Below are 26778 nucleotides of genomic sequence, written 5' to 3' on the forward strand. Positions count from 1 at the left end.
ACATATCTCCTAGCTAAAACATGAGCCAAACTGGTTATATGAGAAAACTGTTGGGTTCATCCTTCTATGACCAGTCATAATGGTTACAGCAATAGCAGACAACATGGTTGTCCATTTCAGTTTCTGGCACGGGTTCCCAAGTCACTGTCTACAGAGGACATGCACACAGCTTTAACTTCTCTAAGATGAATCCCCCTTGGCTTCTGAAGTCTGTTCTGCATCCTCTTGCTGTAACACCTTATTTATCAGGGCACCTTATTCAAGATGAAACAAAAGGTGCAGGAGAAGCTACAAGGCCTCTCATGTCCTGCGGCAAAAGAGTTTTGGTGGTTTTTCTTAACTGCATGTGTGTCTCTGGGATACAACCTGGGAATCCCAGTTAACAGACTTGAAAAGTTAGTTTGCAAGAATTCAGCTTCCAGGTGATTAATCATCAGTGGTTCAGTTACTCTGCAATGCCTTTCCAGAATGATAGCTACATTTTGAAATGCTTAATAAATCCTTGAAAGGCAGTACAGCTCTCAGTCACTTTTAGATGTTCGAAGTTTCCACAAAAAGCTGCAGTTCTGTCATTTTCTCAATAAAACTGCATTGTTCTTTAATGTGTGTGTCTGTCTTACCACTCAGACTTAAAGAAATCATGAAACGACTCCTTAGTAAAAAGGGCTGGCAATTTCATTCTGGTTCCAAAGAGTTCAATCAGCCAAACATTAGATATTTATAGTACCCAAGTTCTGGAAAACTATTTAGCAATGTGTATGCCTCTAGCATTTTGTCACCACCAGCCCTTTTGTAACTCTCTGTAGCTGAAATCAAACAGGAGGTAATATTTTGCTGCAACCTCGTCTGCTCTGGACTTGTCCCCACCTAGATGCTTAAGTGCAGTCAAAACTTCCATTGCACTATCAACCCCTTTCACTACTGAACAGAGTAAGATGTCATAACTTAGCACTTCCCCTTTTGGGGTGGGGGTGGGGAAACAATCAATACAGTTTTCAACTGCAGCTCAGTGATGAAAGAAGATGTAACTACACAAGGCTGGCTGTAGAGAACATGGTTTAATTAAAGGCAAAGCTGAGTTCAGCAGCTGCAGGTCTCGCACAGACAGACAAAAACACAAAAGAAGCTTACGACACAAACCAGTTTTCTCTGCTGGGGGGAGATCTTCCCTTCCCTTGAGGCTCCTGACAGCAGGGTGGGTGTGGGTGTGTAAGTACGGGGGGGGGGGATAGGGAGCCCTGCTCAAAAGATCAAGAAAAACATTCTAAACACCAGACTTCTCATGCAGAAATGGGAGCCTATGGGCTGGGACTCTGGCGCTGCTGAGAGAGTCAGATGATGAACCTGGTTAGGTTGCCTAGGGTGCAAGAATCGGTGGTGGTTCAAACGCTGGAATGTTGCAGCTGCCTTGATGCACAGCTCAAATACACAAACTGGAAGAAGGGTGGGCTGGAAGCAGGGGCAGGGCATCAAAGAAGCACAGAGGGTCTCAGCTGAAGATTACAACCAGAAGAGGAACTTAATCCTTGAGACTTTTGCTTCGGAGGAACATCGTTTAGAGATGTGATGCAGAGCAGCAACACTGCTAGCATGGGGAGGCAAAGGGGGTCCAATTCCTATCCTAGACAGAGCACTATGCATACATCTTCCCTTTTATATCAAGTCAATATGGGGCTGCTCCCCGACTCCACAACGTCCCTTGTGGACCCTGGATGTGCTTTGCTCTGCAGCCATTTCCCAGCTTGCAGATCCTGAACTGACAGACGCGCGCACACACACACACACTCCTGCGACTGCAGCAGTTTCTCGTATTTAGGTTGCTTCCGTAACTACGCTGGGAAACAAAAATAAATGCTGTCCTTTTATCCTATGCAAGAAGATTTGCAGTCTTCCTTCTGCTCAAATAAATATATCCAGTGGAACCCTTTGTCCCCATTGTGCACCCTTGTAGGGGCAAGTAGGACGCTTGGCTTCTGTGTGCGGGCTCCATGTGATGTGTCCTCTGCTGCCTTGAACTTCCATGTATGCAGGCCTGTGGAGGGGGCATACACCTATAGGGAGAGGGATTGCACACATCATCCTGTCCAGACTAGCTCCTTTACTCCCCATTATCCTGCTACGACTGGGATGCTGTATATGAAGAACAAAACTACAAGCAACCAGCATGGAAAGGGGAAGGAGGAGGAGGAGGGAGAAAGGGGGTGGGGGAAAAGACACAAAGCTTTTAATCTACCTACATAAAAAAGGGAGTCAGGCTGTGAATGCACAGACCAGCTTGCCATTTCATGAGGCTGGTCACTACACTATCATAAAATGTACAGGAATCTGAACCATTTAACTTAAAACCCCATAGCAGTGGTTTGCTTGCCCTAACGGAGAGCCCTGCAGTGACCACTGCACTTCAGTACTGGAATTTCCCCCGCTTGGGATTATTCCAGGGACGACCTCTGAGAAAAAGGTGGAAGTGGTACTGGAGGGGGCAGATTCTCCTTCCGAAAACTCTTACCCAACTCGGGAGACGGACGCTAGCACCCCCACCCACCTTGGGCTGGACCAGCGACTGGAGGGGTTGCTACACACTGACTACAAAAAGCACACCTGTGTATGGAAGAATTCAGTGTGGCCTTACAACTGAGAGAGTAATAATTGGAAATTTAGATGTTGAGGAATAAATTTCAACTACATTCTCAGTCAGCAAAGCTATCGGTAATAGACTCCTATTGGTTTCCCCAGAACTGAGGAGAAGGATTGAGAAGTTCTCAGTGGCTTCTCCCATCTGCTCTTCATTCTCAGCATTTTATTTTCCCACATGGCTGGGGACATGCACGATGGAGAAGGTGAGAGGCGGTGATATCGGGTTACCGTGAGACAAACAGCAGTCCCTCTCTCCCTCCAGAGGGCCCCGGAGGGATGGGAGAGTTCCTGGTGTTGGTTTTCCGTTGCACTGCAGACATTTTCGTGCACACTCAGTGGGTTGGTGGAGCACTTACGCCCTCCTGACGGCAAGGAACAGAAGAGAGGGCTGCCACGCGCACAGGGCCGTGTGAGACAGTCCTGCAAACCCAACATGCCATGATGTATGGAGCTTTTCGGTTGCAAAGGTTGCCACCCTTTCGTTCTCAGTGCGGTGGATTCATGGCCCCTTGCCCACGTTGCTGCTTCTGCTTCTGCTGCATCAGCAGCTGCTCCAGGGCAGACGGTCCAGGGTGCATCATCGAACTGGACCAGATAGACTAAAAAGAAGCAAAACATCCGCTAACGTGAAAGCAAAAGTAGCAAGCGAAAATGCCAAAACGGTCAAAATAAGTGAACTTTCTTCCATGTTCTCGCCACCCCCTCTCATTTCTACTGTATTGCAACAGTAGGCAATTGGCTTCCCCCCATCCCAGTGTAGTCTCCCATCCCAATTCCCCGCCTACTTTGCAGCACCCTCAACTGCTTTCATGAGGCAAGGTACAGGCAAACAGGTCTTTAACTGCATCATCCCCAGTGTAAACGGAAACAAGCACTTCAACCTTTGTTTCTGGCCATACTGGCTAAAGCTGATGGGAGTTGAAGTTCAACAACTTCAGGGTGGAGTGGGGTGGAGCGGCTCCTCATCCCTGCTCTAGGAGACTTTGGCAGCACCTCTGTCCAGCCCTTTGCCTTAGTCTGAGTGAGTGACTCAGTTGAATAATTAGGAGAGGGCTCTTCCTCAATTCCCTGTTGCTGTTTAGTCTCCAGGGAAGTGACTTAAGGAACCCACTGATGTCTCAGTTCAAATGGGAGCACATTAGTGGACAGAGCAAATGTTGTTGGCCTTTCAACTCTTGCTAAACTCAAAACACGGCCCCTTAAGAAGCAGGTATCAGCCAGGACAATAATTATATTTCAGATGTTTAGGTTGTGAATGGAAGTGTTGCTGTAGTCAAAATGCAGCACTTATGCACAAGGGGGAAGGTATCAGCAGACTTGCAGGAGTACATTTTAAAATAAAACCTTGAGGAGAGGGGAATCCTCAATTCGAACTGAGCATGCTCAGTGGCCATGAAATGCAGGCTGATGTTGGAGGAAGAGAAGAGGAATACAGCAGCTAAAATCTTGAACAGGGAGTACTCAATAGTGCAATAGCGCCCCACTCACTTACTATTTTAAAAAGCAGTTAAAAAGAAGAATCAGCCATCCCAAAATAATTAAAATAATCAGGAAAGCAATAAAACATGTTGATACTTAAAAGAGGAGTCTAAATCTGTAATTAAGGCTTGACTGCCCATGTTTTAATCAACAACCAGTCCAGAATATAGTTCTTGTGGAAGAATGCAAGATGCCCACTGAATACCAGTCACTGGGAAATAACACTGGAGAGGGCTGTTGCCCTCTCCTTTCTTGCTTGTGGGCTCCCCATTGATATGTGGAATAAAGGGAGCTGGAACCGATGGCTCTTATGTTCTCAAGATGTTGTCAGTGGAAGGAACATTTGTATTATTTTGTAGTAAGAAGCGAAACCACTAGATCAACCTCCCAAATGACGCTTGCAATGTTTTGTCCTGGTGCCCCAATATATAACCTACCTTCAGGCTTTCCATAAGCACAGCTGATGAATCCTCTACAGACGGGCCATGGGCTGACCAGGTACCACTGGGAGTGCTGGCTGGGTGCCAGCTACTCTCTGATGAGGAAGATGTTGCTGGGAGATAGTCCAGGCCAAATCCTCCCATTGCTGAAATGGAGAAAGGTTAACAAGCAAGTGATCCAACAAACCACTGAAATGAAAAACTCTTGCTAGAATCTCCTGCTCACCTGGCTTATCAGTCTTCCATCGATCTACGACCCTCCGATCCCTGTTGTCTGGAGTCCCAATGGGCCCAAAGTTGGAAAATGGAACAGAATTGTGGTTGTGGGTTGGAGGAGAGCTTGGCAAGCTGCTTGGGTTAGAGGAATGAGGAGACTGACTAGCTGGTGTTGAATGATCTATTAGAACAGAAGATTAGAGAACAAAGTCAACACAATACACCAAAAAGTACAGATTGCTGCTTTTTGAGTCTACACACACATCTTTGAACTTTTTATATTGCAGTAGTTCCATCTGGGCCTGGTGCTTTAACAGTCTTCATTCGTCTTATCTCCAACTGCAGTTCCAACATTGATATGGATGCATTTAAAGTTCTCAAATCCTCTTTAGATACTTCAGGTATATTAGGCTAAAGGGGGACCCCTGACCATTAGGTCCAGTCGTGACTGACTCTGGGGTTGCAGCGCTCATCTCATGTTATTGGCCGAGGGAGCTGGCGTACAGCTTCCAGGTCATGTGGCCAGCTTCTGGCGAACCAGAGCAGCACACGGAAACGCCGTTTACCTTCCCGCCGGAGCAGTACCTACCGTGTTTCTCCTAAAATAAGACACGTCTTATATTTATTTTTTCCTCAAAAAAAAACACCATGGCTTATTTTCAAGGGATGTCTTATTCGGGGGCTGGATCATAACAGGGAAATGATTTTTTATATGAATTTTACAGATGCTGTACAACAGAAATCACGTTTCTCTCTCTCAGGACTGATTAGCCAGATGCTGCCTGAGATCACAATTGGCTTTACCAAAAAGCTGTTAAGTACTTTCCTTTGATGCCCAGATCTCATGGCTACCATAAAGTTTCTACCTTTCAGGACAAAGGCAAGGTGATAATAGGAAGTTGTCTTTATCTATCTCCTTAATCTCCTCTTTCATATGCATAACCTTTGAAGCCTAGGAATGCAAGTTGTCTGGGTCTCTCGGCAAAACGAGAAGGGAGGGGATGTCAGTTTTTTAAAAAACCACCCGCGTGTCTGCGAGAGCTCGCCACTTTCCTACCGTAGCTGCAGTTTGCCTGCCTCGCTCTCTGTCTCGGCCATCAAGAGCAAATCAACAAGCAACTCATGGCTGGGCACATACCGGTAGAATGGAAGGGGGAAAAGGTGGGGGGAAGCGAGAGGTGGGCTCTCTCGCGCTCTCTCTCTCTCTCTCTGTGTGTGTGTGTGAGTGAGTGAGAGAGAGAGAGACGAACAGGGGGAGAAAGACGCGCACAGGGGGAGAGAAAGAGACGCGCACAGGGGGAGAAAAAAGAGACGCACACAGGGGGAGAGAAAGAGACGCGCACAGGGGGAGAGAAAGAGACGCGCACAGGGGGAGAAAAAGACGCGCACAGGGGGAAGAGAAAGAGACGCGCACAGGGGGAGAAAAAGAGACGCACACGGAGGTCATTCATGAGGCGTCTTTAATCCCTCCTCTTTTCTTCTTCGTGCCTTCCTCTCCTCTCCACCGCAAATGCCACTTTTGTCCTCTTCACCAAGTAGAGCTCACATACGGTAGCACTACGGCTTATTTTCGGGGTATGTCTTATATTTTTTCAACGCATGGAAATCGTGCCATGGCTTATTTTATAGGCATGTCTTATTTTAGGAGAAACACGGTATTTATCTACTTGCACTTTGACGTGCTTTCGAACTGCTAGGTTGGCAGGAGCTGGGACCAAGCAACAGGAGCTCACCCTGTTGCAGGGATTCAAACCACTGACCTTCTGATCGGCAAGCCCTAGGCTCTGTGGTTTAACCCACAGTGCCACCTGCATTAAAAGGTAAAGGTAAAGGGACCCCTGACCATTAGGTCCAGTCGTGACCGATTCTGGGGTTGCGCGCTCATCTCGCATTATTGGCCGAGGGAGCCGGCGTATAGTTTCCAGGTCATGTGGCCAGCATGACAAAGCCACTTCTGGTGAACCAGAGCAGCACACGGAAACGCCGTTTACCTTCCCGCTGTAGCGGTTCCTATTTATCTACTTGCATTTTGATGTGCTTTCAAACTGCTAGGTTGGCAGGAGCTGGGACCGAGCAACGGGAGCTCACCCCGTCACAGGGGTTCGAACCGCCGACCTTCTGATCAGCAAGCCCTAGGCTCAGTGGTTTAACCCACAGAGCCACCTGGGTCCCCCACAGAGCCACCTGGGTCCCCAATGTAATGGGCCACCTGCATTACAGTCATTTAAATAAGATTCAATTTTCTCAGGATCTTCCTTCGCACACCGATATAAAGCTGTGTAAAATTCAGGCTTATCAAATGTTTCCCTTCATCAGTAATTTTATTTATTATCTTATTTTTCCTTTCTTTTTTAAGTTGCCAAGCCAACAATTTACCTGGCTTATTTGTAAATTCAAAGTTTTTTTGGTTTTATTAATTTTATTTCCATTTTAATCTCTTGCTTCACCAACATTGAGAATTTTGCTTGTCATACAAAGTGAAATTGCATAAAGGATTTAAAAACCATATAATTAGGAAATCATTGTTTAATGTCTGGATGAGATATAAAGATTTGTTGGAAAGGAGAACTCCTAGGTGGATCTCACCACTTGAGGCAAAGAAACCTAAAAGGACAAATATGGATGAGAATAGGTTGAAATACAAAGATATTTTGATGGAAGTGGGAAACCACTTTAAGTTAAGACCATATGAACAATTGAAAGATAGGTTGAGTGACTGGTTTCAGTATGTGCAGATAAATGAAGCATTCAAGCTAGACAAAAAATTAGGATTCCAATCAGAAAAATCGAAATTAGAGACGGAGTTATTAGAGACAGATCACAAGAATTTGTCCAGAATGTACAACTTGTTGTTAGAATGGCATTTGAAAGATGAGCAAACAAAATCAGTTATGATTGAATGGGCCAAGGATCTGGGTCACAATGTGATGATGTCGGAGTGGGAAAAATTGTGGAAGAAAGGTATGAAATTTACGGCTTGTACGGTGTTGAAGGAAAATTTGATGAAAATGATGTATAGATGGTATCTGACGCCGGTCAAGCTAGCTAAAATGTACCACAAAAGCGACAATAAATGTTGGAAATGTAAACAGGATGTTGGCTCATTCTACCATATGTGGTGGACATGCCCTAAGATAAAAGGCTTCTGGGAAATGATTTATAATGAATTGAAAAAGATGTTTAAGAACACATTTTTGAAAAAACCGGAAGCCTTTTTGCTTGGAATAATTGGGGAAGAAATCCCCAAGGATGATGTTAATCTCTTTATGTATGCCACCACAGCTGCTAGGATTTTAATAGCAAAATATTGGAAAAAAGAGGAATTGCCTTCGAAGCAGGAATGGCAAATGAAAATGCTGGACTATATGGAATTGGCAGAATTGACAGGAAGACTCCGGGACCAGACAAATGGCAAAGTTTCAAAAGACTGGAAGAAATTCAAAATGTATCTAGGAAATGTATTTGATAATTAGAGTTTGAATATCCAGGAAAATAAAGAGGTTAAGGCATTAGGGAAATAATAGAAGATTAAAAGTTTGAAATTAGGGTTAATGATATGAAGATGAATTAATTTGGAAAATTTTAAAGGGATTATATGATGGGAAAGAAAGATGATCTAGAAACTGCTACAGAAGTTTATAAAAATGAAAATCAGATAGTAGGGGATTGGGGAAGCCTGGGGACAATGAGTATTAAAATGGATGAGAAATGATATATTTTTCTGTTATTTTGTATTTTTGTATTTTGTATTTTGATGTTTTGATGTGTTTTGTATTTTGTATGTTTGTTGAAAAATGATCAATAAAAAATATATTAAAAAAAAAGAGAATTTTGCTTGTCATAATTTGATAGTCTGCAGAGTTTCTTTATTCTCTGGTTTTATATTTAATTCCTTCTCCTTCATAATTAAGGTGTTCAAAATCTTTTGTCCGCCCCCCCCCTTTTTGGTATTTGATTAAAAAACCTCTCATTACTGCCACACTAGCATACCATACTATATTTAAATCTGTTTCTTTGTTAAGGTTGAGGTAAATAAACTCTTGTCGGGAGCGTTGCCCCTTATTTACAATTTCTGTGTTGTGTAATATCATGTCATTTAACCGCCATTTAAAAGAAGACCACTTCTCACTGCTGTCTTTTGAGTCTTTCCCTGGCTTTGTTTCCTCATTGCAGCATTCTTCCATATAGGATCTTCCATATAAGATCAAGCAGACTAACAAAACTGAAATTGTAGCAATTTGGGAAATTGGTTTATTATGCTTACATGACGAAACAAGTAGCTGACATGACCAATCTTTGAGTGGGAAACTCTTTGGTCAAGGCATAATTGTTCAGCACCTTTGGAGCTTTCTAGAGCTAAACCTTCATTACAAATTGGTACTTATTGCTTGTCCTCTCAATTAAAATTTTTGCCAATGCTAGGCCATGCGGAGTGGGGGAAATGGCATTCTGTTCAGTTCACTTCCCAGAAAATACAGCAAGTAATAAAATGGACATGGGCAGCAAGGAAAGAGGGTGGGTTGTGTGACTGCACACAGAAGAACAAACCACACTTGGGTTCTGAACTACAGTGATTGAAAAAGCATAATGTATGTTATACGTATATGAAAGTGTATTACCTGAACTGGCTGGAAGAGATGGAGACCACGGAGTACCTTCAAAGAGGGAGTAGAGTGAAGTCTCCTGGTGCGCCACTGATGGAGCGACCTCTGGTTTTGTGCTGGCATTGAGGTTTTTACCATAAAGCTCATTGAACATGCTGTTTGGGTATCTTTCCTGCAAGAGCAAGAGATGAAAATTAAACCTGCCCCCCAGACATATCCAATACATTACTGCATTTGGGCAGTGAAGTAAGTTTTGCTGTCTGAATCAGGGAAGATACACCTAAGCTGGCAACCAATGTTACAGCTCTCACATCTCGAGAAACATGCCATTTTAAAGACACAGAGCTATTTCGGCATTTCACTACATTTTCCTTTTAGCAATCTTTTTTAAAAGAATGATGGAATTCTGGGTGATACACATTGTTATCAAAACTTCATGTGTCCTCAAGGGAAACCCAGCCAGATGGCCGGGGTATAAATAATAAATTATTATTATTATTATAATTATTAGTACAACCACACTGGAGATTATAGCACAGCACATGGATATAACACAGCATTGTACCTTTAATCATTTTAATTATTTGGGGGGAAACACCCAAGTCCCCAATTTTTAAAAAGAGGATTTAAAAAATAAAAAAATAAAATACAGAAACCAAATGGTGGTGAGCATGTGGTTTATGGTTTGAAGTGGCAAATGCAATGTTTACAGATGTTTGGCTTCATCTGAAATAGTTCTACTTTGGGAAAATGAAATTCTTTGGCAGGTGTGATTGGCTCAAGCAGATGAGCTGGGGAATTACCTGCAGGCTGGGACAATGCAGCTTGTTTGCGCCGCTCAGCTGGGGGGAAGGTTGGTTTCCCCCACCCAGCACTCTTGCCCATTGGCAACCGTGCTCCCCTCAGCTGAGCAGTTTCACAGAGCCCCCCCCCCTGCTGCCAGCTTGATGGGGCCAGTGCTGGGCTGGGGTGTCCCTTAACTGCTTGACTGAGGGAAGGGCAGCTGCACACTCCTCAGTCAATCAGTTTAAAGATGTAGAAGGAGGAACAAGCTGTATCGGCACCTCGCCAAAGGAACTCTTGACTCCCTCCAGGGGGCACTGCTACCGGTAGCAGAGGGACTCAGGAGCGGTGGCTGTTTCACCAGCGATATACCGCTGAATGAAGCCAACATTGCACTCTGCCCTCATACCGGTTGATATATCTCCCAGGCCTACCGTAGGGTTTTTTCCTCCCTTATTTCTTAAATCTTATCCTTGAACAATTAGGCGATGAGCCAATTGCAAATCGCAGAATATAAAAAACAAAAAACATAACATGAACATATTAGACTGAAGTTAAAGCATCAAATTACAATTCTTTGTATTATTATTTATTTTAATTTACTCATCATATTTGTTACTAGCTGGCCCTGCACACATTGCTGTGCGTTAGTCTGTGAGATGGAGGGTAATAGCCCCCCTTCAGATCCCCCTGAGCCTCAAAGTCCCCCTGTGTCGAGGCCAGATACTGTGGAGAGGGCAGGTTTCATCCCTGTGTGTGTCCCCCCGTTCTGACCCATTACGTATCCCTGCCCTCTATTCAGACACCCCATCCCCCCCAGGCAGGCCCCTACCTCCACTTGGCCTAGCCTGGAAAGCGGCCTAGTCTGGGTCTGATAATGGCCGCCTTGGTGGTTTCAGTTGCTTGGTTGATGATGTCATTTGGTTTGTGGGTGTGGCTTAGATTTCACAGGAAGGGAGGGGGTGGAGGAGCGTATAACGCCACTTGAGGGCGCTGTTTGACTTGGTGGAAAACCAGGTCTATACCTGCCCAGAAGTGTGATTTGAGGGATTTGTCCCCAACAATACTCAGGGAGTGGCCTGGATCATTGTGTCAAAATTTCAGGGCGATCGGTCAAGCGGTTACGGAGAAAAGTGGAACCTGCACTTTCACGATTTTTACATTTTTATATATATAGATTAACTTTTTCTTGTCCAGGTAAACAACCATACATTAAAACCAAGGGAAAAATACATTTAAAAAATCAGCAATTGAAATACCACATGAATCAGGTTGTGAAGCTTTCTTCAAAATTGTATTAAAAGTTGTGAGAGATTATTACCCAGTACATGAGGTGATAAGCCTGTGTTTGCAGTGCACCACTTCAGGTTGTAGAATGGTGTGTGTGTCCCACAACAGAGTTCTCCAAATGTTAAGGCAATTAAAGAAATAGCCTATCAGAAAGAAACGCCCTAACCCAGAACTGTTGGCACTATGCAAGGATTTTATATTGAAATTCTTCCCCTCCTCCAACATGAGATTCCCACCTGCAATCTGAAGAAGTTTAGTCCAGACTCTTACAAAAAGTAACACGTGAATTGATGGCACTGTCCAAAAACAGAGAAGCAGTCTCTATAGTTAAATTACCTGATTAAGAGAGAAGCCCGTGAGCGACAAGAAAGAAGATGACTGAGACATTAGATCTGATGGTTTCTCCAGCAGTGATTTCTTCAGAAAACCAAAGGGAAAAACATTATGCATTATTGACTGAAAACATAGGTCACATTTCTACATAAAAACAGATGGTTCTAGCAACCATCATAAGAGTGCTCAAATAATTGTGTGAGAAAAGGAAATGCAGCGAAGACTTTTGTGCAGTTCTTTTGTTACACAACAGTATGCTCAGAACATACTGTGCAAAATAAATACAGAACTAAATAAAATTTGCAAGTGGGAAGCAAGGACATATTTGCAAATTTGAGAAGGAACTCAGTAAGTTGACTAGAAAAATAAAAAGCAAATCACCTGGGGAACGTCATTTTAAAAATAGGTTTTGTCCCAGCACCTCAAATAACACATCATTCAGTGCTTGAAGGCACTTAGACTGTAGTTTGTTAATTAAAATGCTATACTAGTGGTGTGTGCCCTCATGCAAACGTGATTACTTACTGGCTGAAATAGCCGTATTTTCCCAATAATTCCTGAAACTGCCTTGTTTGTTAGAGCACAAAGTGCAAAATATTTTATTGGGTGAAGAATCCCTCATGAGAAATACAGCTTTCAATTTTTTTAAAAAAACCTAGCAAGTTTCTGCGCTATTTGTCTTTAAAGGAACAACCAAAAGTATGTGACAAATGCCTGCTGAAATATCAAAAACCAGAGGGATGGCTGATATTTGAAATCATTGGCAGCAAAGCTTCATTGCCCTTATAGCTCTTTACTCAAGGATAAATAATGCAAAAAAAAATGCAAAGCTGCTCAATTTGCATAATTCATACAAATCATAATTCAGTCTTGCCTGCCATAAATTTGGGAACTTCCAAATTTGGAATGCCCAGGTAGATATTTCCCAGCACCGAACACATATTATCCCACCTTCTACTGTGTGTTTCAATGCAATATCATGTGCTGCCTTGAACTGATGTTGACTAGTGCTAGATCTGCGGCAAAAAAAGATGCTCTTCACTGATTTAATCATGGAAGTGTCTGATCATACGTGAATGGTAACCATGTGCCTTTGCTTACACAAATAAAGCCAGCTACGTAATTCAGGACATCAGCCCCAAGCTGTGATGAGCAGAGGAAGGACACTCCAAAATTATCTGGTAGCAAACCAATGCAAACAGTTGCTGGCTTTGTGTACTTTGTGATGGCTTATGGAACCCAGAACAGACTGGGAATTTTGCTAATGAACTAGATTTAAACATTGACTTTGACAGTCACTCTGGTCAGTTAAGCACTCTTTCTACACCTTGTAGGCAAAAATCACCCTGGTTTGTGGAGGGTTCAGGAGCTCAGGTCATTGAAGGAACTGGGAAGGCAACTGAAGTAATACCAAAACTAAATGAACGCTACATGGAGAACTATTCACCAAGTTGAACAATTCCATATTACTCATCCAAGCTGGTACCTTGCTGGTGTAATGTACCAGTACCTGAAGCTTCAGAAGACACCACTATACCTTAACATTAAAGACAGAGTAGGAATGTGTGGGTTTATGTGGCAGAATCTCTATAGGCAGTATATTTTGTGTAGGCAGAAATAAAAGATCAAGTATATCATCCAAACAGAGATGACTTCCCTTTTATAACTTCAGTTAAACAAATGTCCTGGTCATTTGTTGCTTATGAATGATGGAAACCTGTTTTTAGTACAAATCAAGCATTTTATATATGGACCACCTCACCTTCCCTGCAATCAAAAGCCTTTAGCCACACTCGAAATAGTTTATTCACCCACAGTATCCCCACTCAAATGTTCAGGTTCTTTGTAGCCCTCATTGTGCTAATCCACACAACAACCTTGTGTGGAAGGATAATTGTTAACCCCATTTTAGAGGGTAGGAACCAATGTTGAAAGACAATGACTTGCTCAACTGATGAATACCAATTAAATGTAACATTCTCTCACACCCCTTTAAGTACTAAGGAGTACTTCCTTGTTAGTGAAGTTCCATGTGGCAAAAATAATGGTGACAACATCTCTGTGCTGGCCCAAACATGGGCAGCAATGCACACTAGTACCACATCCCCAAGTGCTGGCTGCTGTGGAAAAGATGCATATGCTCCGGCCAATCCACAAAGATGAGGAACATAGCTTGGGACTTATTTCGACATAGGAGCTGTCATGTTTCAACCGGCCTACAGTTCATGGCCACAGATATTTGGTATTCCAGTATCAAAACCCACCAAGCACCTGCAAAACTGAACATTCATTTCCCCAGTTTCAGTCTCCAACCTCCTATATAGATACAAGCTTATTCATTCGTATTATGAAAGAGAAATGATATAGTTTTGTACAAGATAGTAACTCAATCTGGAATTTCTCAGGAAGGCAAGAGATCAGGATTTGGGTCATCTAGAGCAGTGTTTCTCAACCTTTTTTGGGCCACGGCACACTTGTTCTATGAAAAAAAATCCCGCGGCACACCAACTCTGTGCCGCCCTATATTTAGTTTAGTTTGGAGGGGAGACGTAAAGCATGCCACTGAAGAACTGCTGCGCGGTAGCCAGGCGGACCCACCAGGCGCAGAGCCTGCGGAGCGAGCGGGGACACGTCAGACGGCACGCACAGACCCCAGGCGGGCAGACACGGGCGCGCAGCTGCCGCCGCCTCCCTCCCAGCCACCCCAGGCAGCCGCCGCCGCTCTCGCCCGGCGAAGGGAAGCCCTGCACAGCCTTCCCCGCCTGCCTCCTCCTCCCCAGGCGATGGCGCCCTCTCTGGACTCCGGCTGGATGCCGACTCTAAATTTTGCCGCGACGTGCGGCGACGAGAAGGGCGGTTTGCATTGTCACGTGCCTGGCGGCCGCCAATATACAACACTAACCCGCTGGAAAGGAAGCTGGCGGGGTCACGACGCGGGCGCTCGCCTCGCGTCGTGACCCGGCCGGCTTCCTTTCCGGCGGGTCAGCGACGTGACAATGCAAATCGCCCTTCTCGTCGCGGCACACCAGCCAGCGTCTCGCGGCACAGTAGTGTGCCGCGGAACACCGGTTGAGAAACGCTGATCTAGAGTTGCCGCTTTCTGATTCTGAGACTGTACCTGCTTAAGAGCTCTGGAACAGGAGCTAAGTCAACTGGAACAGCTTCTCCTGCTCCCTCACGGTGGAGTAGGCCTGGAAAGTCAAGGTAATTCCAAACAAGAAGTACCACAAGGGAGAAGTTTACTAAGAGGCCCTCTTCCAGAGCTTTTAAGGTCTCAGTTGCTGGGTAAGAAAATAGCAATCCTAGGATTGGTAAAAGTATTGCAGCTATGATCCTGAGCATATGAGCTCTGCTTATTTAAATTTCCCCTTAACCACTATTTCAGGAAGGGACATGGATTTCATGTGTCCTACTGACATTTCAGGGAAAAGGAATATAAATAAAAAAGATATGCCAAAATTAGAATGAGAAGCAGCAGAATTAAGTAAAATACATACAAAGAGGCTTCGTCCAGGAAGAGAGGTGAGAGGACCCAGCAGAGCTGGGTAAAGATCAGGAGGATTAGAGAAAACCAGCTCTTCCTCCTCCTCCAAGGCAGCCAGACTCTTTAACAGGTCCGGAGGAAGCAGAGGGGAGCTCTTGGGGTCCTAATGACAGAAAGGAGCACAGTGAGATGCAGCAAGGAAAGAAGCGAAAGCAAGACTAGCAGCAGATAGGCAAGGAGTCTACAGGAATAGAAGGGAGCCCAGCAGGAACGCAAAGCAGAGAAAGGGAATGCAAGGAAAGGTATGCCAGCATGCAAAAGCAGCTTAAAGAGAGAAAAGCAGGGGCATAAGAAAATCAAGGGGAGAAAGACAAAAATTGAGTCAAACAAGTAAGACTGCGTGTGTGTGTTTTAGGAGCAGCTCTGCATCCAGCAAAAATTACTGGGATCTTCTTTGGAAGAATGTGATCTCCACCACTGCAACAATAAATATGTGGAAAGCGAATGCATTTTGTTCTTCAATGTTCCACTATCCTAGTAGCTTCGTTAACTGTAGTTAGAACCAAAATGTGCCTGTATGGTTCCTGATCATGTGCTCATGGATCAGAGCCGGATGAACTACAAGCAGGTTTCATCATCTACAGCATAGAATCTGGGCTTTAAAAATTATTATTACACAAGCAAGTTTTCTCCATGAACCACCCATTGCTCAACATTGCTCCTTGCCAAATGCCTCAAATGTGGCATGAGATCCACACTGAAGGATGGTGAGACTAACCTACAATTACAGAATTAAATACCCAGGCATATAAAATGCTATTGTTTGGGCCACCTTCTTGAAGACAGCCACGGGGCTCTGTGATGGCCTCGTAAAGTGTTCTGGCAGCATCTACTTTGCCACCTTAAGTAACACTTGTGGCTTCCCCAGCCTTGTGTTTCTTCTTCAATCTCCTTCCTCCCAGACTGTCCCAAGAGCCAGCACTGCCAGAGGGAATTACTATATTTGCTTTTCTCTAGTTATGTGATACCTAACAATTCAAATCATGCAGGTTCACTGTGATAAACTTTGAAAAGCCTCAACATATTGTGTTGATTTGTAAAGTTCTGGCAGAAATCCATGCTCAAACTGGAGCTTTACAGCTTTTCCCAAGATAATATTCAAGTGCACATCCCTTGCCAAGATGACTTCCCCGGGGCTCCATCTTAGTGGCAGACACACATGGACTGGGGGTGTGGGAGATTATGAGCTTTACATTGCTTATTTGATATTACCGTTTCAGCAGCATCTTAAGATATATTGTGGTTCTTATTTTGTACCTCACAATATAAAAGCATGTGTACATTATATGCCCTTGATCTTGACGGCTGGGAAGAGGATAGTTGAAGCTGCACTCTTGATGGGGGAGGAAGGAGCCTTTGCAGCCACGACCAGCTGTCCACTACCTAGATAGCACAGCTCCTGCCCCACGCACCATCCCTTGTGTGTGTGTGGGGGGGGGGGTGTAGATAGCCTGGAAAGTTGAGTAGGTTGTTTTGGTTTGTCAGTGTTATCTTAAAAATGATGCAAAACCAAGTTAGTTGATTTTTTAAAAGTGCTTTTAGAATGTATTTAGGTTTTTTTAAAACACACACACACACACACACACACACACACACACACACACACAGAATCAAAAACCCAGACTAATCTGTTTCTACTAATTGGTAATCCTGTGAATCACCGCATACTGCTGCATTGAAAGCAACTTCCTCTGAAGTTACAGTGTTTCTTGCCTTTGAGTGACAGGAGGAGCTAAACCCACTTGGAGACATCTATCACTCAAGGGAGAACCACTCTCCTTTCCTGAAGATCATCAATTCACACATTTACCTCAAAACCCATCCTAGGCACTGGATCCTGCTCTGGGCGGAAGACTCCTGGCTGACGTTTCCCTCTGCGGTCCATGTTAGCTTGCTGCTGTGCCATCATGATGCGGTTATCAGCCATGCCATAGGAGTCCCAGTAAAATTCTGGCCCCTTAACCTCTGAGGGATTCTGGTTATATGGCTCCATGGGGAAAGGCTTCATCTTCTTCTCCAGAGGCTGCTGCTGTTGCAGGAGGGGAGGCTGCATGGACTGTTCAAACAGTTTTAGGGGGTCTTGGCCCTGAAGATAGTAGGGCTGCTTCACAGGCATGATCTTCCCCAACGGGCCTTGGACCTGAGGAGGATTCCAGAGCTGCTTGGAGGAGTCTGCCTGGGAATACTGAAGAACAAGGGCCTCTGTGTTCAGCACAATTCATTATGCAAAACTGGAGAGCATCTGACTAATTTAGGTTTCTAGCTGCCAAGAGACCAACCGTGGCAAGCTGCATATTCTCTTTCTGCCAAAAACAGCCTGAAATTTTGCTTCTCTGCTTTGGAGTTGAACCCCTTGACTTGATGAAGTAGAGTCCGCAAGCAACATTGCACAGAAAAATACTACAGTGGTACCTCGGGTTACAGACGCTTCAGGTTACAGACTCCGCTAACCCAGAAATAGTACCTGGGGTTAAGAACTTTGCTTCAGGATGAGAACAGAAATCACACCACGGCAGCAGCGGGAGGCCCCATTAGCTAAAGTGGTACCTCAGGTTAAGAACAGACCTCCAGAACGAATTAAGTTCTTAACCAGAGGTACCACTGTATTGATTCTTCACTGTCCAAAAAGGCATGCTACACACTCTGTGCACCACCTGAGAGCACAACGTGCCACCACCCAATCATGTGCAATGTACTTGAGCAAGGCTCCATATTCTGTGCCACTGAGCTGCAAAGTTTATGGATTTCATTTTGAGAGCAAAGTTCTGAGACCTTGTGATCCAGAGAAAATCCAAGGAAATGTTTCAGAACCTACAAAAAAGGTGAAACTTCCAACATGAGGCTTCACCTGTTATTAAAGGGAAACGATTTCATGCAGGCACTTGGCAATGTGAAAGTTCTGAGGTTTGAAGGGCTGTACCTACCAAAATTTCCTCCCAGATGCAAGGGGCATAATGCTAGATAAATAATATAAGTGAGTAAATACTTTTACTTGCACCTTTCCATCAGAGCCACTCTTATTTGAGCAAAGATCCTGCATTTGCACCTACAGATGCAATCCAGCCCAGATTGGGTCTCTCTAGTACTTTCTTCTCCTTAAAGCTCACCTGCTGGAATCCAGAGTGGTGTGGAGAACTCTTCCCTAAGGCCTGAACAGCTTTTGTAGGGGACTGTTGTTGTTGCTGCTGTTGCTGTTGCTGCTGCTGCTGGGCCAGAGCCTGGACCTGCAACTGGCTTGCAGACTGTGCTGTTGCCTGAGCTGGTAAGGATGCAAGGGACTGCTGAGAAGGGGAGGGTGCCTGAGGTCCCTGGTTCATTGGGCCTGGTCCAGAGGGCCGCTGCTGGCTGTAAGGAATGTGGGATTGTTTCCCAGCTTGCACCTGGTTTCCTGCAGGTGAATGAGCTGCAGGCTGAAGAAAGGTTCCTGGGACAGAAACGCCACCTGGGAAAGTATATCCTGAGCCCATAGGGAAAGCCACAGGAGGGGGGATAACATAGGCGGGAGGTGGGAAGCCTGGGAAGAAGAAAAGAAAGAGACAAACAAACAGACATTTTTTTAAAAAAGGAAACTACTTTTTCACGCATGGAATGTTTAGGGGGCTCTTCAAATGTTACTTCCTGTCTCCTCTTCCAGGATTGTCCCCTGTGAATGGGCCTTTGGCTCCTCCCTGGTCCCACTCTTTCCAGATTTAAGGAGATCCCACATTCAAAATCAGCATCTGATTCAGCCATTTATTAAGCCATTCATCTCTGCAGTAAGAGTATTGGGAGTGTGTGGGGGTATGTATACAAGCAAGCCTTCAGCTCCAGTTCCAACCCCTTTTGGGGGAGGATTCCAGGATGGAGTGGGGTGCCACACCCTCTCAGACCCGCAGGAATGGCTTTCATCTTCACAGCTGTATACTACACACAAAGCAGACACTTCGTCACATTATGGGCTGCCTGTTCTGCACATTACTTTTTCAAACACCAAGATTAATATCTGTGACAAAAAGGTAAGCTTTTTGTGACAGCAGAATTGTCTTTTCCACCATAGGTATGCACATTGAGAAAATTATGTGTGAGGGGGCTTTCCACTCTGTGCACCTGTGGCAGAAAACACACATGTGCTGTTATTCAGACATTGCAGAGAGCTCGTTACTATGCACTTGGGTAAAGATCATGCAATATAGTAATGCCCCCACCCACTTATGTTCCAGTTAAAGGAAGTCAGAGCATTTTTACAAAGAAACCCTTTTCAGTTTTATTTTCCTACATAGAAAAAGATAGGTGGAAGGCATCAGCCCACAACATCATGAGTTTTAAACAAAGATAGATATGATTTTAATCCAGAGCACATGGCTTTTACCTGGCCGGCTAGGAAGAGGAGGGAAAGCTCCTGGGTGATGGATGGGTATGAACTGGGAGTTGCTGGCCTGGTTGGGAGACTGAGTGACTGGTGTTTTCCTGGCTTCAGACACGGGAGTCTTCCTCAACTCAGTCTGGGATTTTACCTAGAAGGGAAGCCATTTAAGCATCAATGTTACCTGTCCACACCTTCTTAGCATGATTATGATGCATTGATTCTTTTCAAGTAATTCTAGTTCCCCCTTTGCTATACAGAAGGGACCCAAAATTGCTGGGTTTCCCTCATAGTCAAGCCAAAATTTGTGGCCGCCTTCAAAACTCAGTATGAGGTCCAGGCCAATCCCCTCCCCTCTCCAGCTTAGAGCTAGGGTTGCAAGGCAATGCTGGGAATCCAGCCCTGGCCCTTCTCTCCACAGTGGAGATGCAGAGGACTAGGACCTTCCTTCAGATCTGCACTCCCAAGGCACTAGGAGGGCCTCAGAAACAGAATGTCAAAACAAACCCCAGGCTTCCTTCCAATCTTAGGAAGGGGAACAGGGTAGGGGAAGAATTTGTCCCAGTAGTTTTGCTCACGGCTCCAGAGCATGTGAAACTAGGAGGACAAAACTCACCTCCACTCCCTACTGGCAGATAGTCTGGGATTCCATGAACGTAAACTCCAGCCCATTTGTCTGAGAAACAGGAGATAAGCTCAGCTTTCAAAAGATAGCTAAAACACCTCTACTTTCCTGCTCTGGCACAAATTGACCTGTGTGTAGTGTGCATTTTACATATAAATCTATTATGCAAGAAGGATTTTTAAAAGATCACTTTAGATTGCAACCCTACACTCACTTACTTGGGAGTAAGCTCCACCGAACACAATAGGGACATTTCTCACTGAAATATATATTTTATTAGAGAATTAGTGCTAACTGTTTCTGTACACCAAAACAAATGACAAGGAGTATTTTGTAGCAGTTTCAGCATGCCAGAGGCCATATAAAATAATATACCACCAGTGAATGTGCATGAAGAGAAGTTTTAAAATGTAGTGAGAGCCAATAATTTACAAGATTTTTTTTAAGAAAAGGTTTTTCAACATTCATCCAACCACTGGATTTCCCCCCCTTTTTTACTGTACTTCCATTGAAGTGTAACAAATCGCTAACTAGAAACAACATGTCTCTGCAAGGAATGTAAGCAGGATTGTATGTTATTCCCAGCTTCTATCAGGCTTGTTTAGGTATTCCCCAACCTTTTCAGACCTAGGACTCACTTTTAACTGAAAGATGCATTTGGGGACCCATTTCTTTTTTTTTTAACCATATATTTGCATGATAGTAGAGTGCCTGTTGTGAACCACCTTGGATCAGGCCGCGACCCACTAGCGGGTCTCAACTCACCAGTTGAAGAACAGTTGTTTATACAATACTGTGGGTCTGTAGAGGTGCTGACCTTAAGGGGGGAATTCCACTCATCTGCCCCATCTGCTAGGCATGCCAGATGTTTACATGCTAGGTACAATTTTTTGTACATTATGCACGTTGGGATTTTATGCCTGCAAGCTCCATATAAATGTTACAATAGGGACACGGGTGGTGCTGTGGTCTAAACCACATAACCTCTTGAGCTTGCAGGTTGCAATTTGAGTCTGTGCGACAGGGTGAGTTCCTGTTGCTTTGGCCCAGCTCCTGCCAACCTAGCAGTTTGAAAGCATACCAATGTGAGTAGATACATAGGTACCACTGCAGTGGGAAGGTAAATGGCATTTCCGTGTGCTTTGGCATGTGTCATGGTGTTCCATGCGCCAGAGTGGTTTAGTCATGGTTGCCACATGATGTCCAGAAAGCTGCCTGCAGACAAACACTGGCTCCCTCAGCCTGAAAGCGGAGATGAGCGCTGCACCCCATAGTCAAATTCGACTGGACTTAACCATCCAAGGGTCCTTTACCTATAAATGTTACATCTAATATAGACTTTATCAAACGTGGGTCCCCAGATGTTGTTGGACTACAACTCCCATCATACCTAGCTAGCAGGACTAGTAGTCAAGGGTGATGGAAGTTGTAGCCCAACATCATCTGGGGACTCAAGTTTGAGAAAGGCTGATCTAAGACAAGGAAGCCTGTTGGGCCCACCCACAGGACAGGTGGGTTCTGGGGTTGAGCATGATCCTGCTTCTGTACTGAACACAGCCTCTACAAATGGCACAGGCCATAGAATGAAGTTAGTGTCTGGTCCTCACTGCCTTGTATTAATACAAACTCCATTTCTTTCACCATCAGCTGCAGGCTCAAAAGTGACAGATCTATTATACCGAGACTGACGGAAAGTCCTTAATGTTACTTTTTTATAAGCCACTTAGCAAACAAACAGCAGAATCAAGTGGCTGAACAGGAGAATTTGAAGATTAAGGAGGAATCATCAGGGTTCTTAGCTAGAGATTAAATAAAATACTCGGATACCAAAGGATTGTTAAATGGTTTAAGATTAATGCTAAGCTTACATCTCCCTGCATTACATGTCCTGTACCTTGCTAAGAATATTATTTCCTTGAGGACATAGGTATGTTGCAATGATCCTTTTATGACAATACTTTGATTGTGGTCCTTTCACCTTTTGCCTCAAATGTTGGCCTATGACACAGTCCTTTCAAGGGGTGCTACTCCCTGTGCACCCAGAAACCCACCTGAGTTTCCCTTCTTCTTGTAGAAATGTTTGACGGAGCAGGTGAGTCAGTACCATTTTTTCTGGGTGCAAGGAAAAAATCACTTGAAAGGGACTGTGCCACAGGCCAGCATTTGACACAAGAGATGAAAGGACAAATCTCCTCAAAATACATTTAAGAGGTTCTAGTTTCAGCCTGACAAGTAATTCCCCAAATTTACTAGCCCACAGTATTTTTTATTTGCCTGTTAACCATTCTTTTATTTCACAAATTTATTGTACACAATAAGGAAAGAAAAAAAGAGGAATTGTCTTCCAGTTCACGAAGTCTTCACGTGAACAGGCAAGAGACCATTTACAAGCCACCTTAATTCCTATATGTTTTCCTTTGAATAACCAAGTCATTTAAAAAAACCAGGGAGAATGAAACTAGGCAAGTTTCTACCTCTTGTCCTTCTCTAGGACATGGAAAGAACTGTCTTAACCTAATCCTGTTTAAATATGGAAGTTAATATGAAAAGATACAAACAAATATAACTGGCGCTGAAGCAATTTACTGTTAAAATGGTAAAAAAAAAAAGGAAACTAAGAGGGCAGTTGAAGACTAACTCTTCAATAGCTACCGTACAGTAAATGTTTCAGCATTAACAATGCATCATAGAGGACTAAAATGGAAAACTGATGAAAGTTATTCTTTTGTTGATGTGGGGAGGAGAAGAATATACCAAAGAAATACCCAAAGAATTCGTGTCTATCAGCCTTATCAATCAATGAATGCTAAAGAATGTCAACAGTGATGCTGAATGATGAAAGAAGTTGGCAATGGTTAAAGTAAGAATAAAATAAAATCCCACTGTAATATAGTACAATTCACAAATTACCCTCCTAATGAGGGACCACACTTGCAGAAGCCTCTCTGTGCCTGTAGCATCTACTGCCAGTACAGACAGTCACAGTAGAAGAGACTCACTGTTAAGGAAAGAGCTGCAGTCCACTCACTAGCTCCCCCTCCCAAAGGAAACAAGATCAGCCAACCAAAGAAAGAACCAAAACAGGTACTTCCTTTGTCCCTTCTGTCAATATGTGAGGTTTTAAGGGTAAGTGGGCAGCAATTATTTCCTTGGCAGAAGTGAAGAGCAAGGTAGAAGGGTGGAAGGGGGTCCGGCTGTCTGAAATTGTGGTAACCAAATAATGGCTCAGGGACCTTTCCATACATCCTCACTGAGAGTGCAACACGTGAATCACCTTGTTTAGTCTCCAAATAAAGGTCATCGATCTTGCTATAGCATGAAGAGGCCTGCACAGATTTGCATGACCAACTAATTCAAATAGCCACATGACAAATTTCACTGGGATGATACCATGCACAAAGTCTCACCTGCACTGCTACATTCTGCTTCCCTGCTTCCTGCATCTTTTCCATGCCACATTTCTTGATCTCGTTCTTCCTCTTGTTGTTGTTGTTGTCCTTCTTCCCATCATTTTTATTGACTGTTATTCCTTTACTATAATCCCTTCTTTCCCTACCCACTTCCTTAGTCAGATAGTTTCGGCCTTGCTCCCTGTTTACCTCTCGGGGTTTAATGTTCTCTTTGAATGTCACCATTGGCTTATCTCCTGCATCACAGCTGCTGCTCAGGTTTCGACCTGTTGACAGCACTGACTTAAGTCCTGGGCTCCCGTCTGCAAACTGTGGCTCTGCTGCTTCCTGCAGAATGTGACTCTGTTTCAATTCACTATAGTCATCAAGCAGCAATTCTGGGATCTCTGTCAAAAACAGAAGTTTCCCAATCTCAATTTCACATTGGATCAGCCTTTAACAGAAAGACAAAATGAATTAATTAGGGATTTAATTAGTGATTAAATCTTCAGGTACAAACCAACCAACCCATGCACAAAATTAAATAGAACTTAAATAGAAAGCAAGCATACAAGCTTTCTGATGTCAGACACAGTTTCTGTGAATTGAGGTGACACAGAGGCAGAGGTGAGCAAGGTGAAAGCAGTTTGTACTCTTAGTCACTGAGTTAGCCTAAGAAGGAAGCTTTAAAAGCAGCCAGGGAGCAGCACTTTGGTCTACTGATACAAGGAGGCTCCTTTGACTAGAGAGAGGTGGTGGCATATTGGCTGAATCCTTCAGGTTACCACCTCAAGTTCAAATGTAGGTTGAGTTCCAACATTTGTGATTAGGAAAACTGTACTATACCACTTCAATTCAGTTTTCAAACTTGCAGCAGAGCAATGAAGCCACTCCTCACACTGTTACTGCTAACATTGTTGGCCTGCTCTGCGACAACTAACAGGAAGACGCCCATCATGACAATACATCAATGTGGTTCCCAGGCCCTTCCAAATGCAACAGGATAATAAAAATTTAGGGACTGGGGGAGACAATAATTTTGCAGACTAGTTTGTGTGGCCAGGAGTGCTTTGGGGATTGATGAAGACTCAAGGAATCTCATCCAATTCTAATGCTCAAGACTGTGTCACTGTTCCTACCCCACCCCCAAACTTAATTTTCCTAACCCTCCAGAAAATAGAGAAAAGATGAGTGAGGTTAAATCAAGTTTAAAAAACTTAATACAGAGCACAAAACCTTGGAGAAAAAGCATCTAAAATGTATAGCAAAAAGTCAACAATGAAACTAGCCTAGATCAGAGAGGACCTAGCCTATGATTCTCTGACCAATCAGCCCCAAGCTAGATGGAGTAACAATCTGATTCAGCACCATTAATCCAGGTCTGCCACTTCTGTGTGCATGAAAGTTATGCAAATTACATTTCTGACTTCAAATTAAAACATATAACTTAAGTTCTGCCCTACTGACTCAATGTAGATTTCTAGCACTGTCTTAAGTGCCAAACAAGCTGCCCACACCTTTAAAAATTGATGTGTTTAAAATTATGTACAGTAGGTTTTTAGTAACTACCATGTTGCCATACATTCCTTAAACTGTGTTAAAAATAGTGTCAGACCGCACATCTTCATTTAAGCTCCAATAATGTTCAACTCGTGTCAATAGCAACAAGCAGCAGCAGAGAAGAATATGATGCTCAGAAGAGTGAGGGGTGATGCCAGCAGCTGTGCAGATACCTTGGCTGGTTGTCAGCAATCCATTTGCCTGTGAAGATCAGGCGCTGTTGCCGTATTCGCCGGTGCTGCCCTTCTTTGTCTCCTGAAATCCCTTGATGGCCTTTTGAAAAATCCAAGTTCCTAGTTGTTGCCATAAACAAAGAATAGAAAGTCGGATTGAAATGGAAAGGCAGGCACAAGGAGACCAAACTAAGTTGGTGGAGCTTAAACGAGACTTCTGATAGATTTCTTTTCAGTCCATATACCAACCTGAGAAGGTTAGAATGCTATTTAAAGGTAGTTTGTGACAGTGTTTCACAGATAAATATCAACACAATATGTTTCTATGTTTCACAGCAGAGGGCAAAATCTCCAGCTACAGTATACAGTGGAACCTCGGTTTATGAACACCTCGGTTTATGAATTTTCGGTTTATGAACGCCGCGGACCCATCTGGAACGGATTAATTCACTTTCCATTACTTTTAATGGGAAAGTTCGCTTCAGTTTATGAACGCTTCAGTTTATGAACAGACTTCCGGAACCAATTACACCCATGTTTCAGTTTATGAATGCTTCAGTTTAAGTACTTCGCGGACCCATCTGGAACGGATTAATCCACTTTCCATTACTTTCAATGGAAAAGTTCGCTTCAGTTTATGAACGGTTACTCCGCGGACCGTCTGGAACGGATTAATCCACTTTCCATTACTTTCAATGGGAAAGTTCACTTCAGTTTATGAACGCTTCAGTTTATGAACAGACTTCCGGAACCAATTGTGTTCATAAACCGAGGTACCACTGTATATAAAACCTTGGTCTCTTCTTTTAAGATTGCAAGTCTGTTGGGGTAGGGGACTGTGAAATCTGTCTTTTGTAAAGGACAAAACAATTCACTTCCCTTAAAAAGGTGGGTAAGCTTAGCACTGCAGTAGAAAGGCCTGGCCAGATGTCACACCCCCCCCGGGGGGGGAGGGTTCTACACAAGGGCAGATCAGGAGTGGACTTTGGGTCCTTGTATTTCTTATCCCTCAATTAACTAGAGAGATCTTGTGTTTATTTGAACACAGACTATTCCTGGTCCTGCACAACAGAATAGAAATCACCCCAAGTTCACTTGGTACTTTCTCCTATTATGACAGGAGCAAGGGAGAGTGCATGATCCCAATATTTGCTTCTAACCTGCCCTCAGAAAACTCTGAGGGCAAAGGGGTGTCTGAAAGCGCCCGACATTTGAGCTGGCAACAGAGAGGGCCAGATTTGCCCCAAAGGCCACTTTTCAGTTAACTTTCAGACTCTTGTCACATCAAGGTCCCAGTGTCTCAATCTTGTTTCTGTCCTCCATGTCTTCTCCATGCTAACAATGAATATAAAAACATGAAACTGCA

The 26778-nt window shown here is 43.9% G+C and overlaps 1 protein-coding gene across 2 annotated transcripts in view; it reads right to left on the reverse strand.

The window, feature by feature from the left end:
• Positions 1–10: 10 nt before the first annotated feature.
• SMG7 (SMG7 nonsense mediated mRNA decay factor) overlaps positions 11–26778 on the reverse strand; it is a 58325-nt gene continuing 31557 nt past the window's right edge. Inside the window, exons 13-23 of one of the 2 annotated variants that reach the window (XM_035121414.2) lie at positions 25413–25532; positions 23698–24133; positions 19672–19816; positions 18431–18837; positions 17134–17508; positions 15277–15426; positions 11783–11863; positions 9389–9545; positions 4780–4950; positions 4551–4699; positions 11–3233 (exon numbers count right to left, since the gene is read on the reverse strand). In XM_035121414.2, coding sequence (XP_034977305.1) covers positions 3120–3233; positions 4551–4699; positions 4780–4950; positions 9389–9545; positions 11783–11863; positions 15277–15426; positions 17134–17508; positions 18431–18837; positions 19672–19816; positions 23698–24133; positions 25413–25532 — 2305 coding nt within the window. In that variant the 3' untranslated portion in view covers positions 11–3119. The remainder of the gene's footprint in view (positions 3234–4550; positions 4700–4779; positions 4951–9388; positions 9546–11782; positions 11864–15276; positions 15427–17133; positions 17509–18430; positions 18838–19671; positions 19817–23697; positions 24134–25412; positions 25533–26778) is intronic. The other variant, XM_035121415.2, reaches the window with a different exon arrangement.

The sequence above is a fragment of the Zootoca vivipara genome, chromosome 7 (genome assembly GCF_963506605.1).
Source record: "Zootoca vivipara chromosome 7, rZooViv1.1, whole genome shotgun sequence".
Classification (NCBI taxonomy): Eukaryota; Metazoa; Chordata; class Lepidosauria; order Squamata; family Lacertidae; genus Zootoca; species Zootoca vivipara.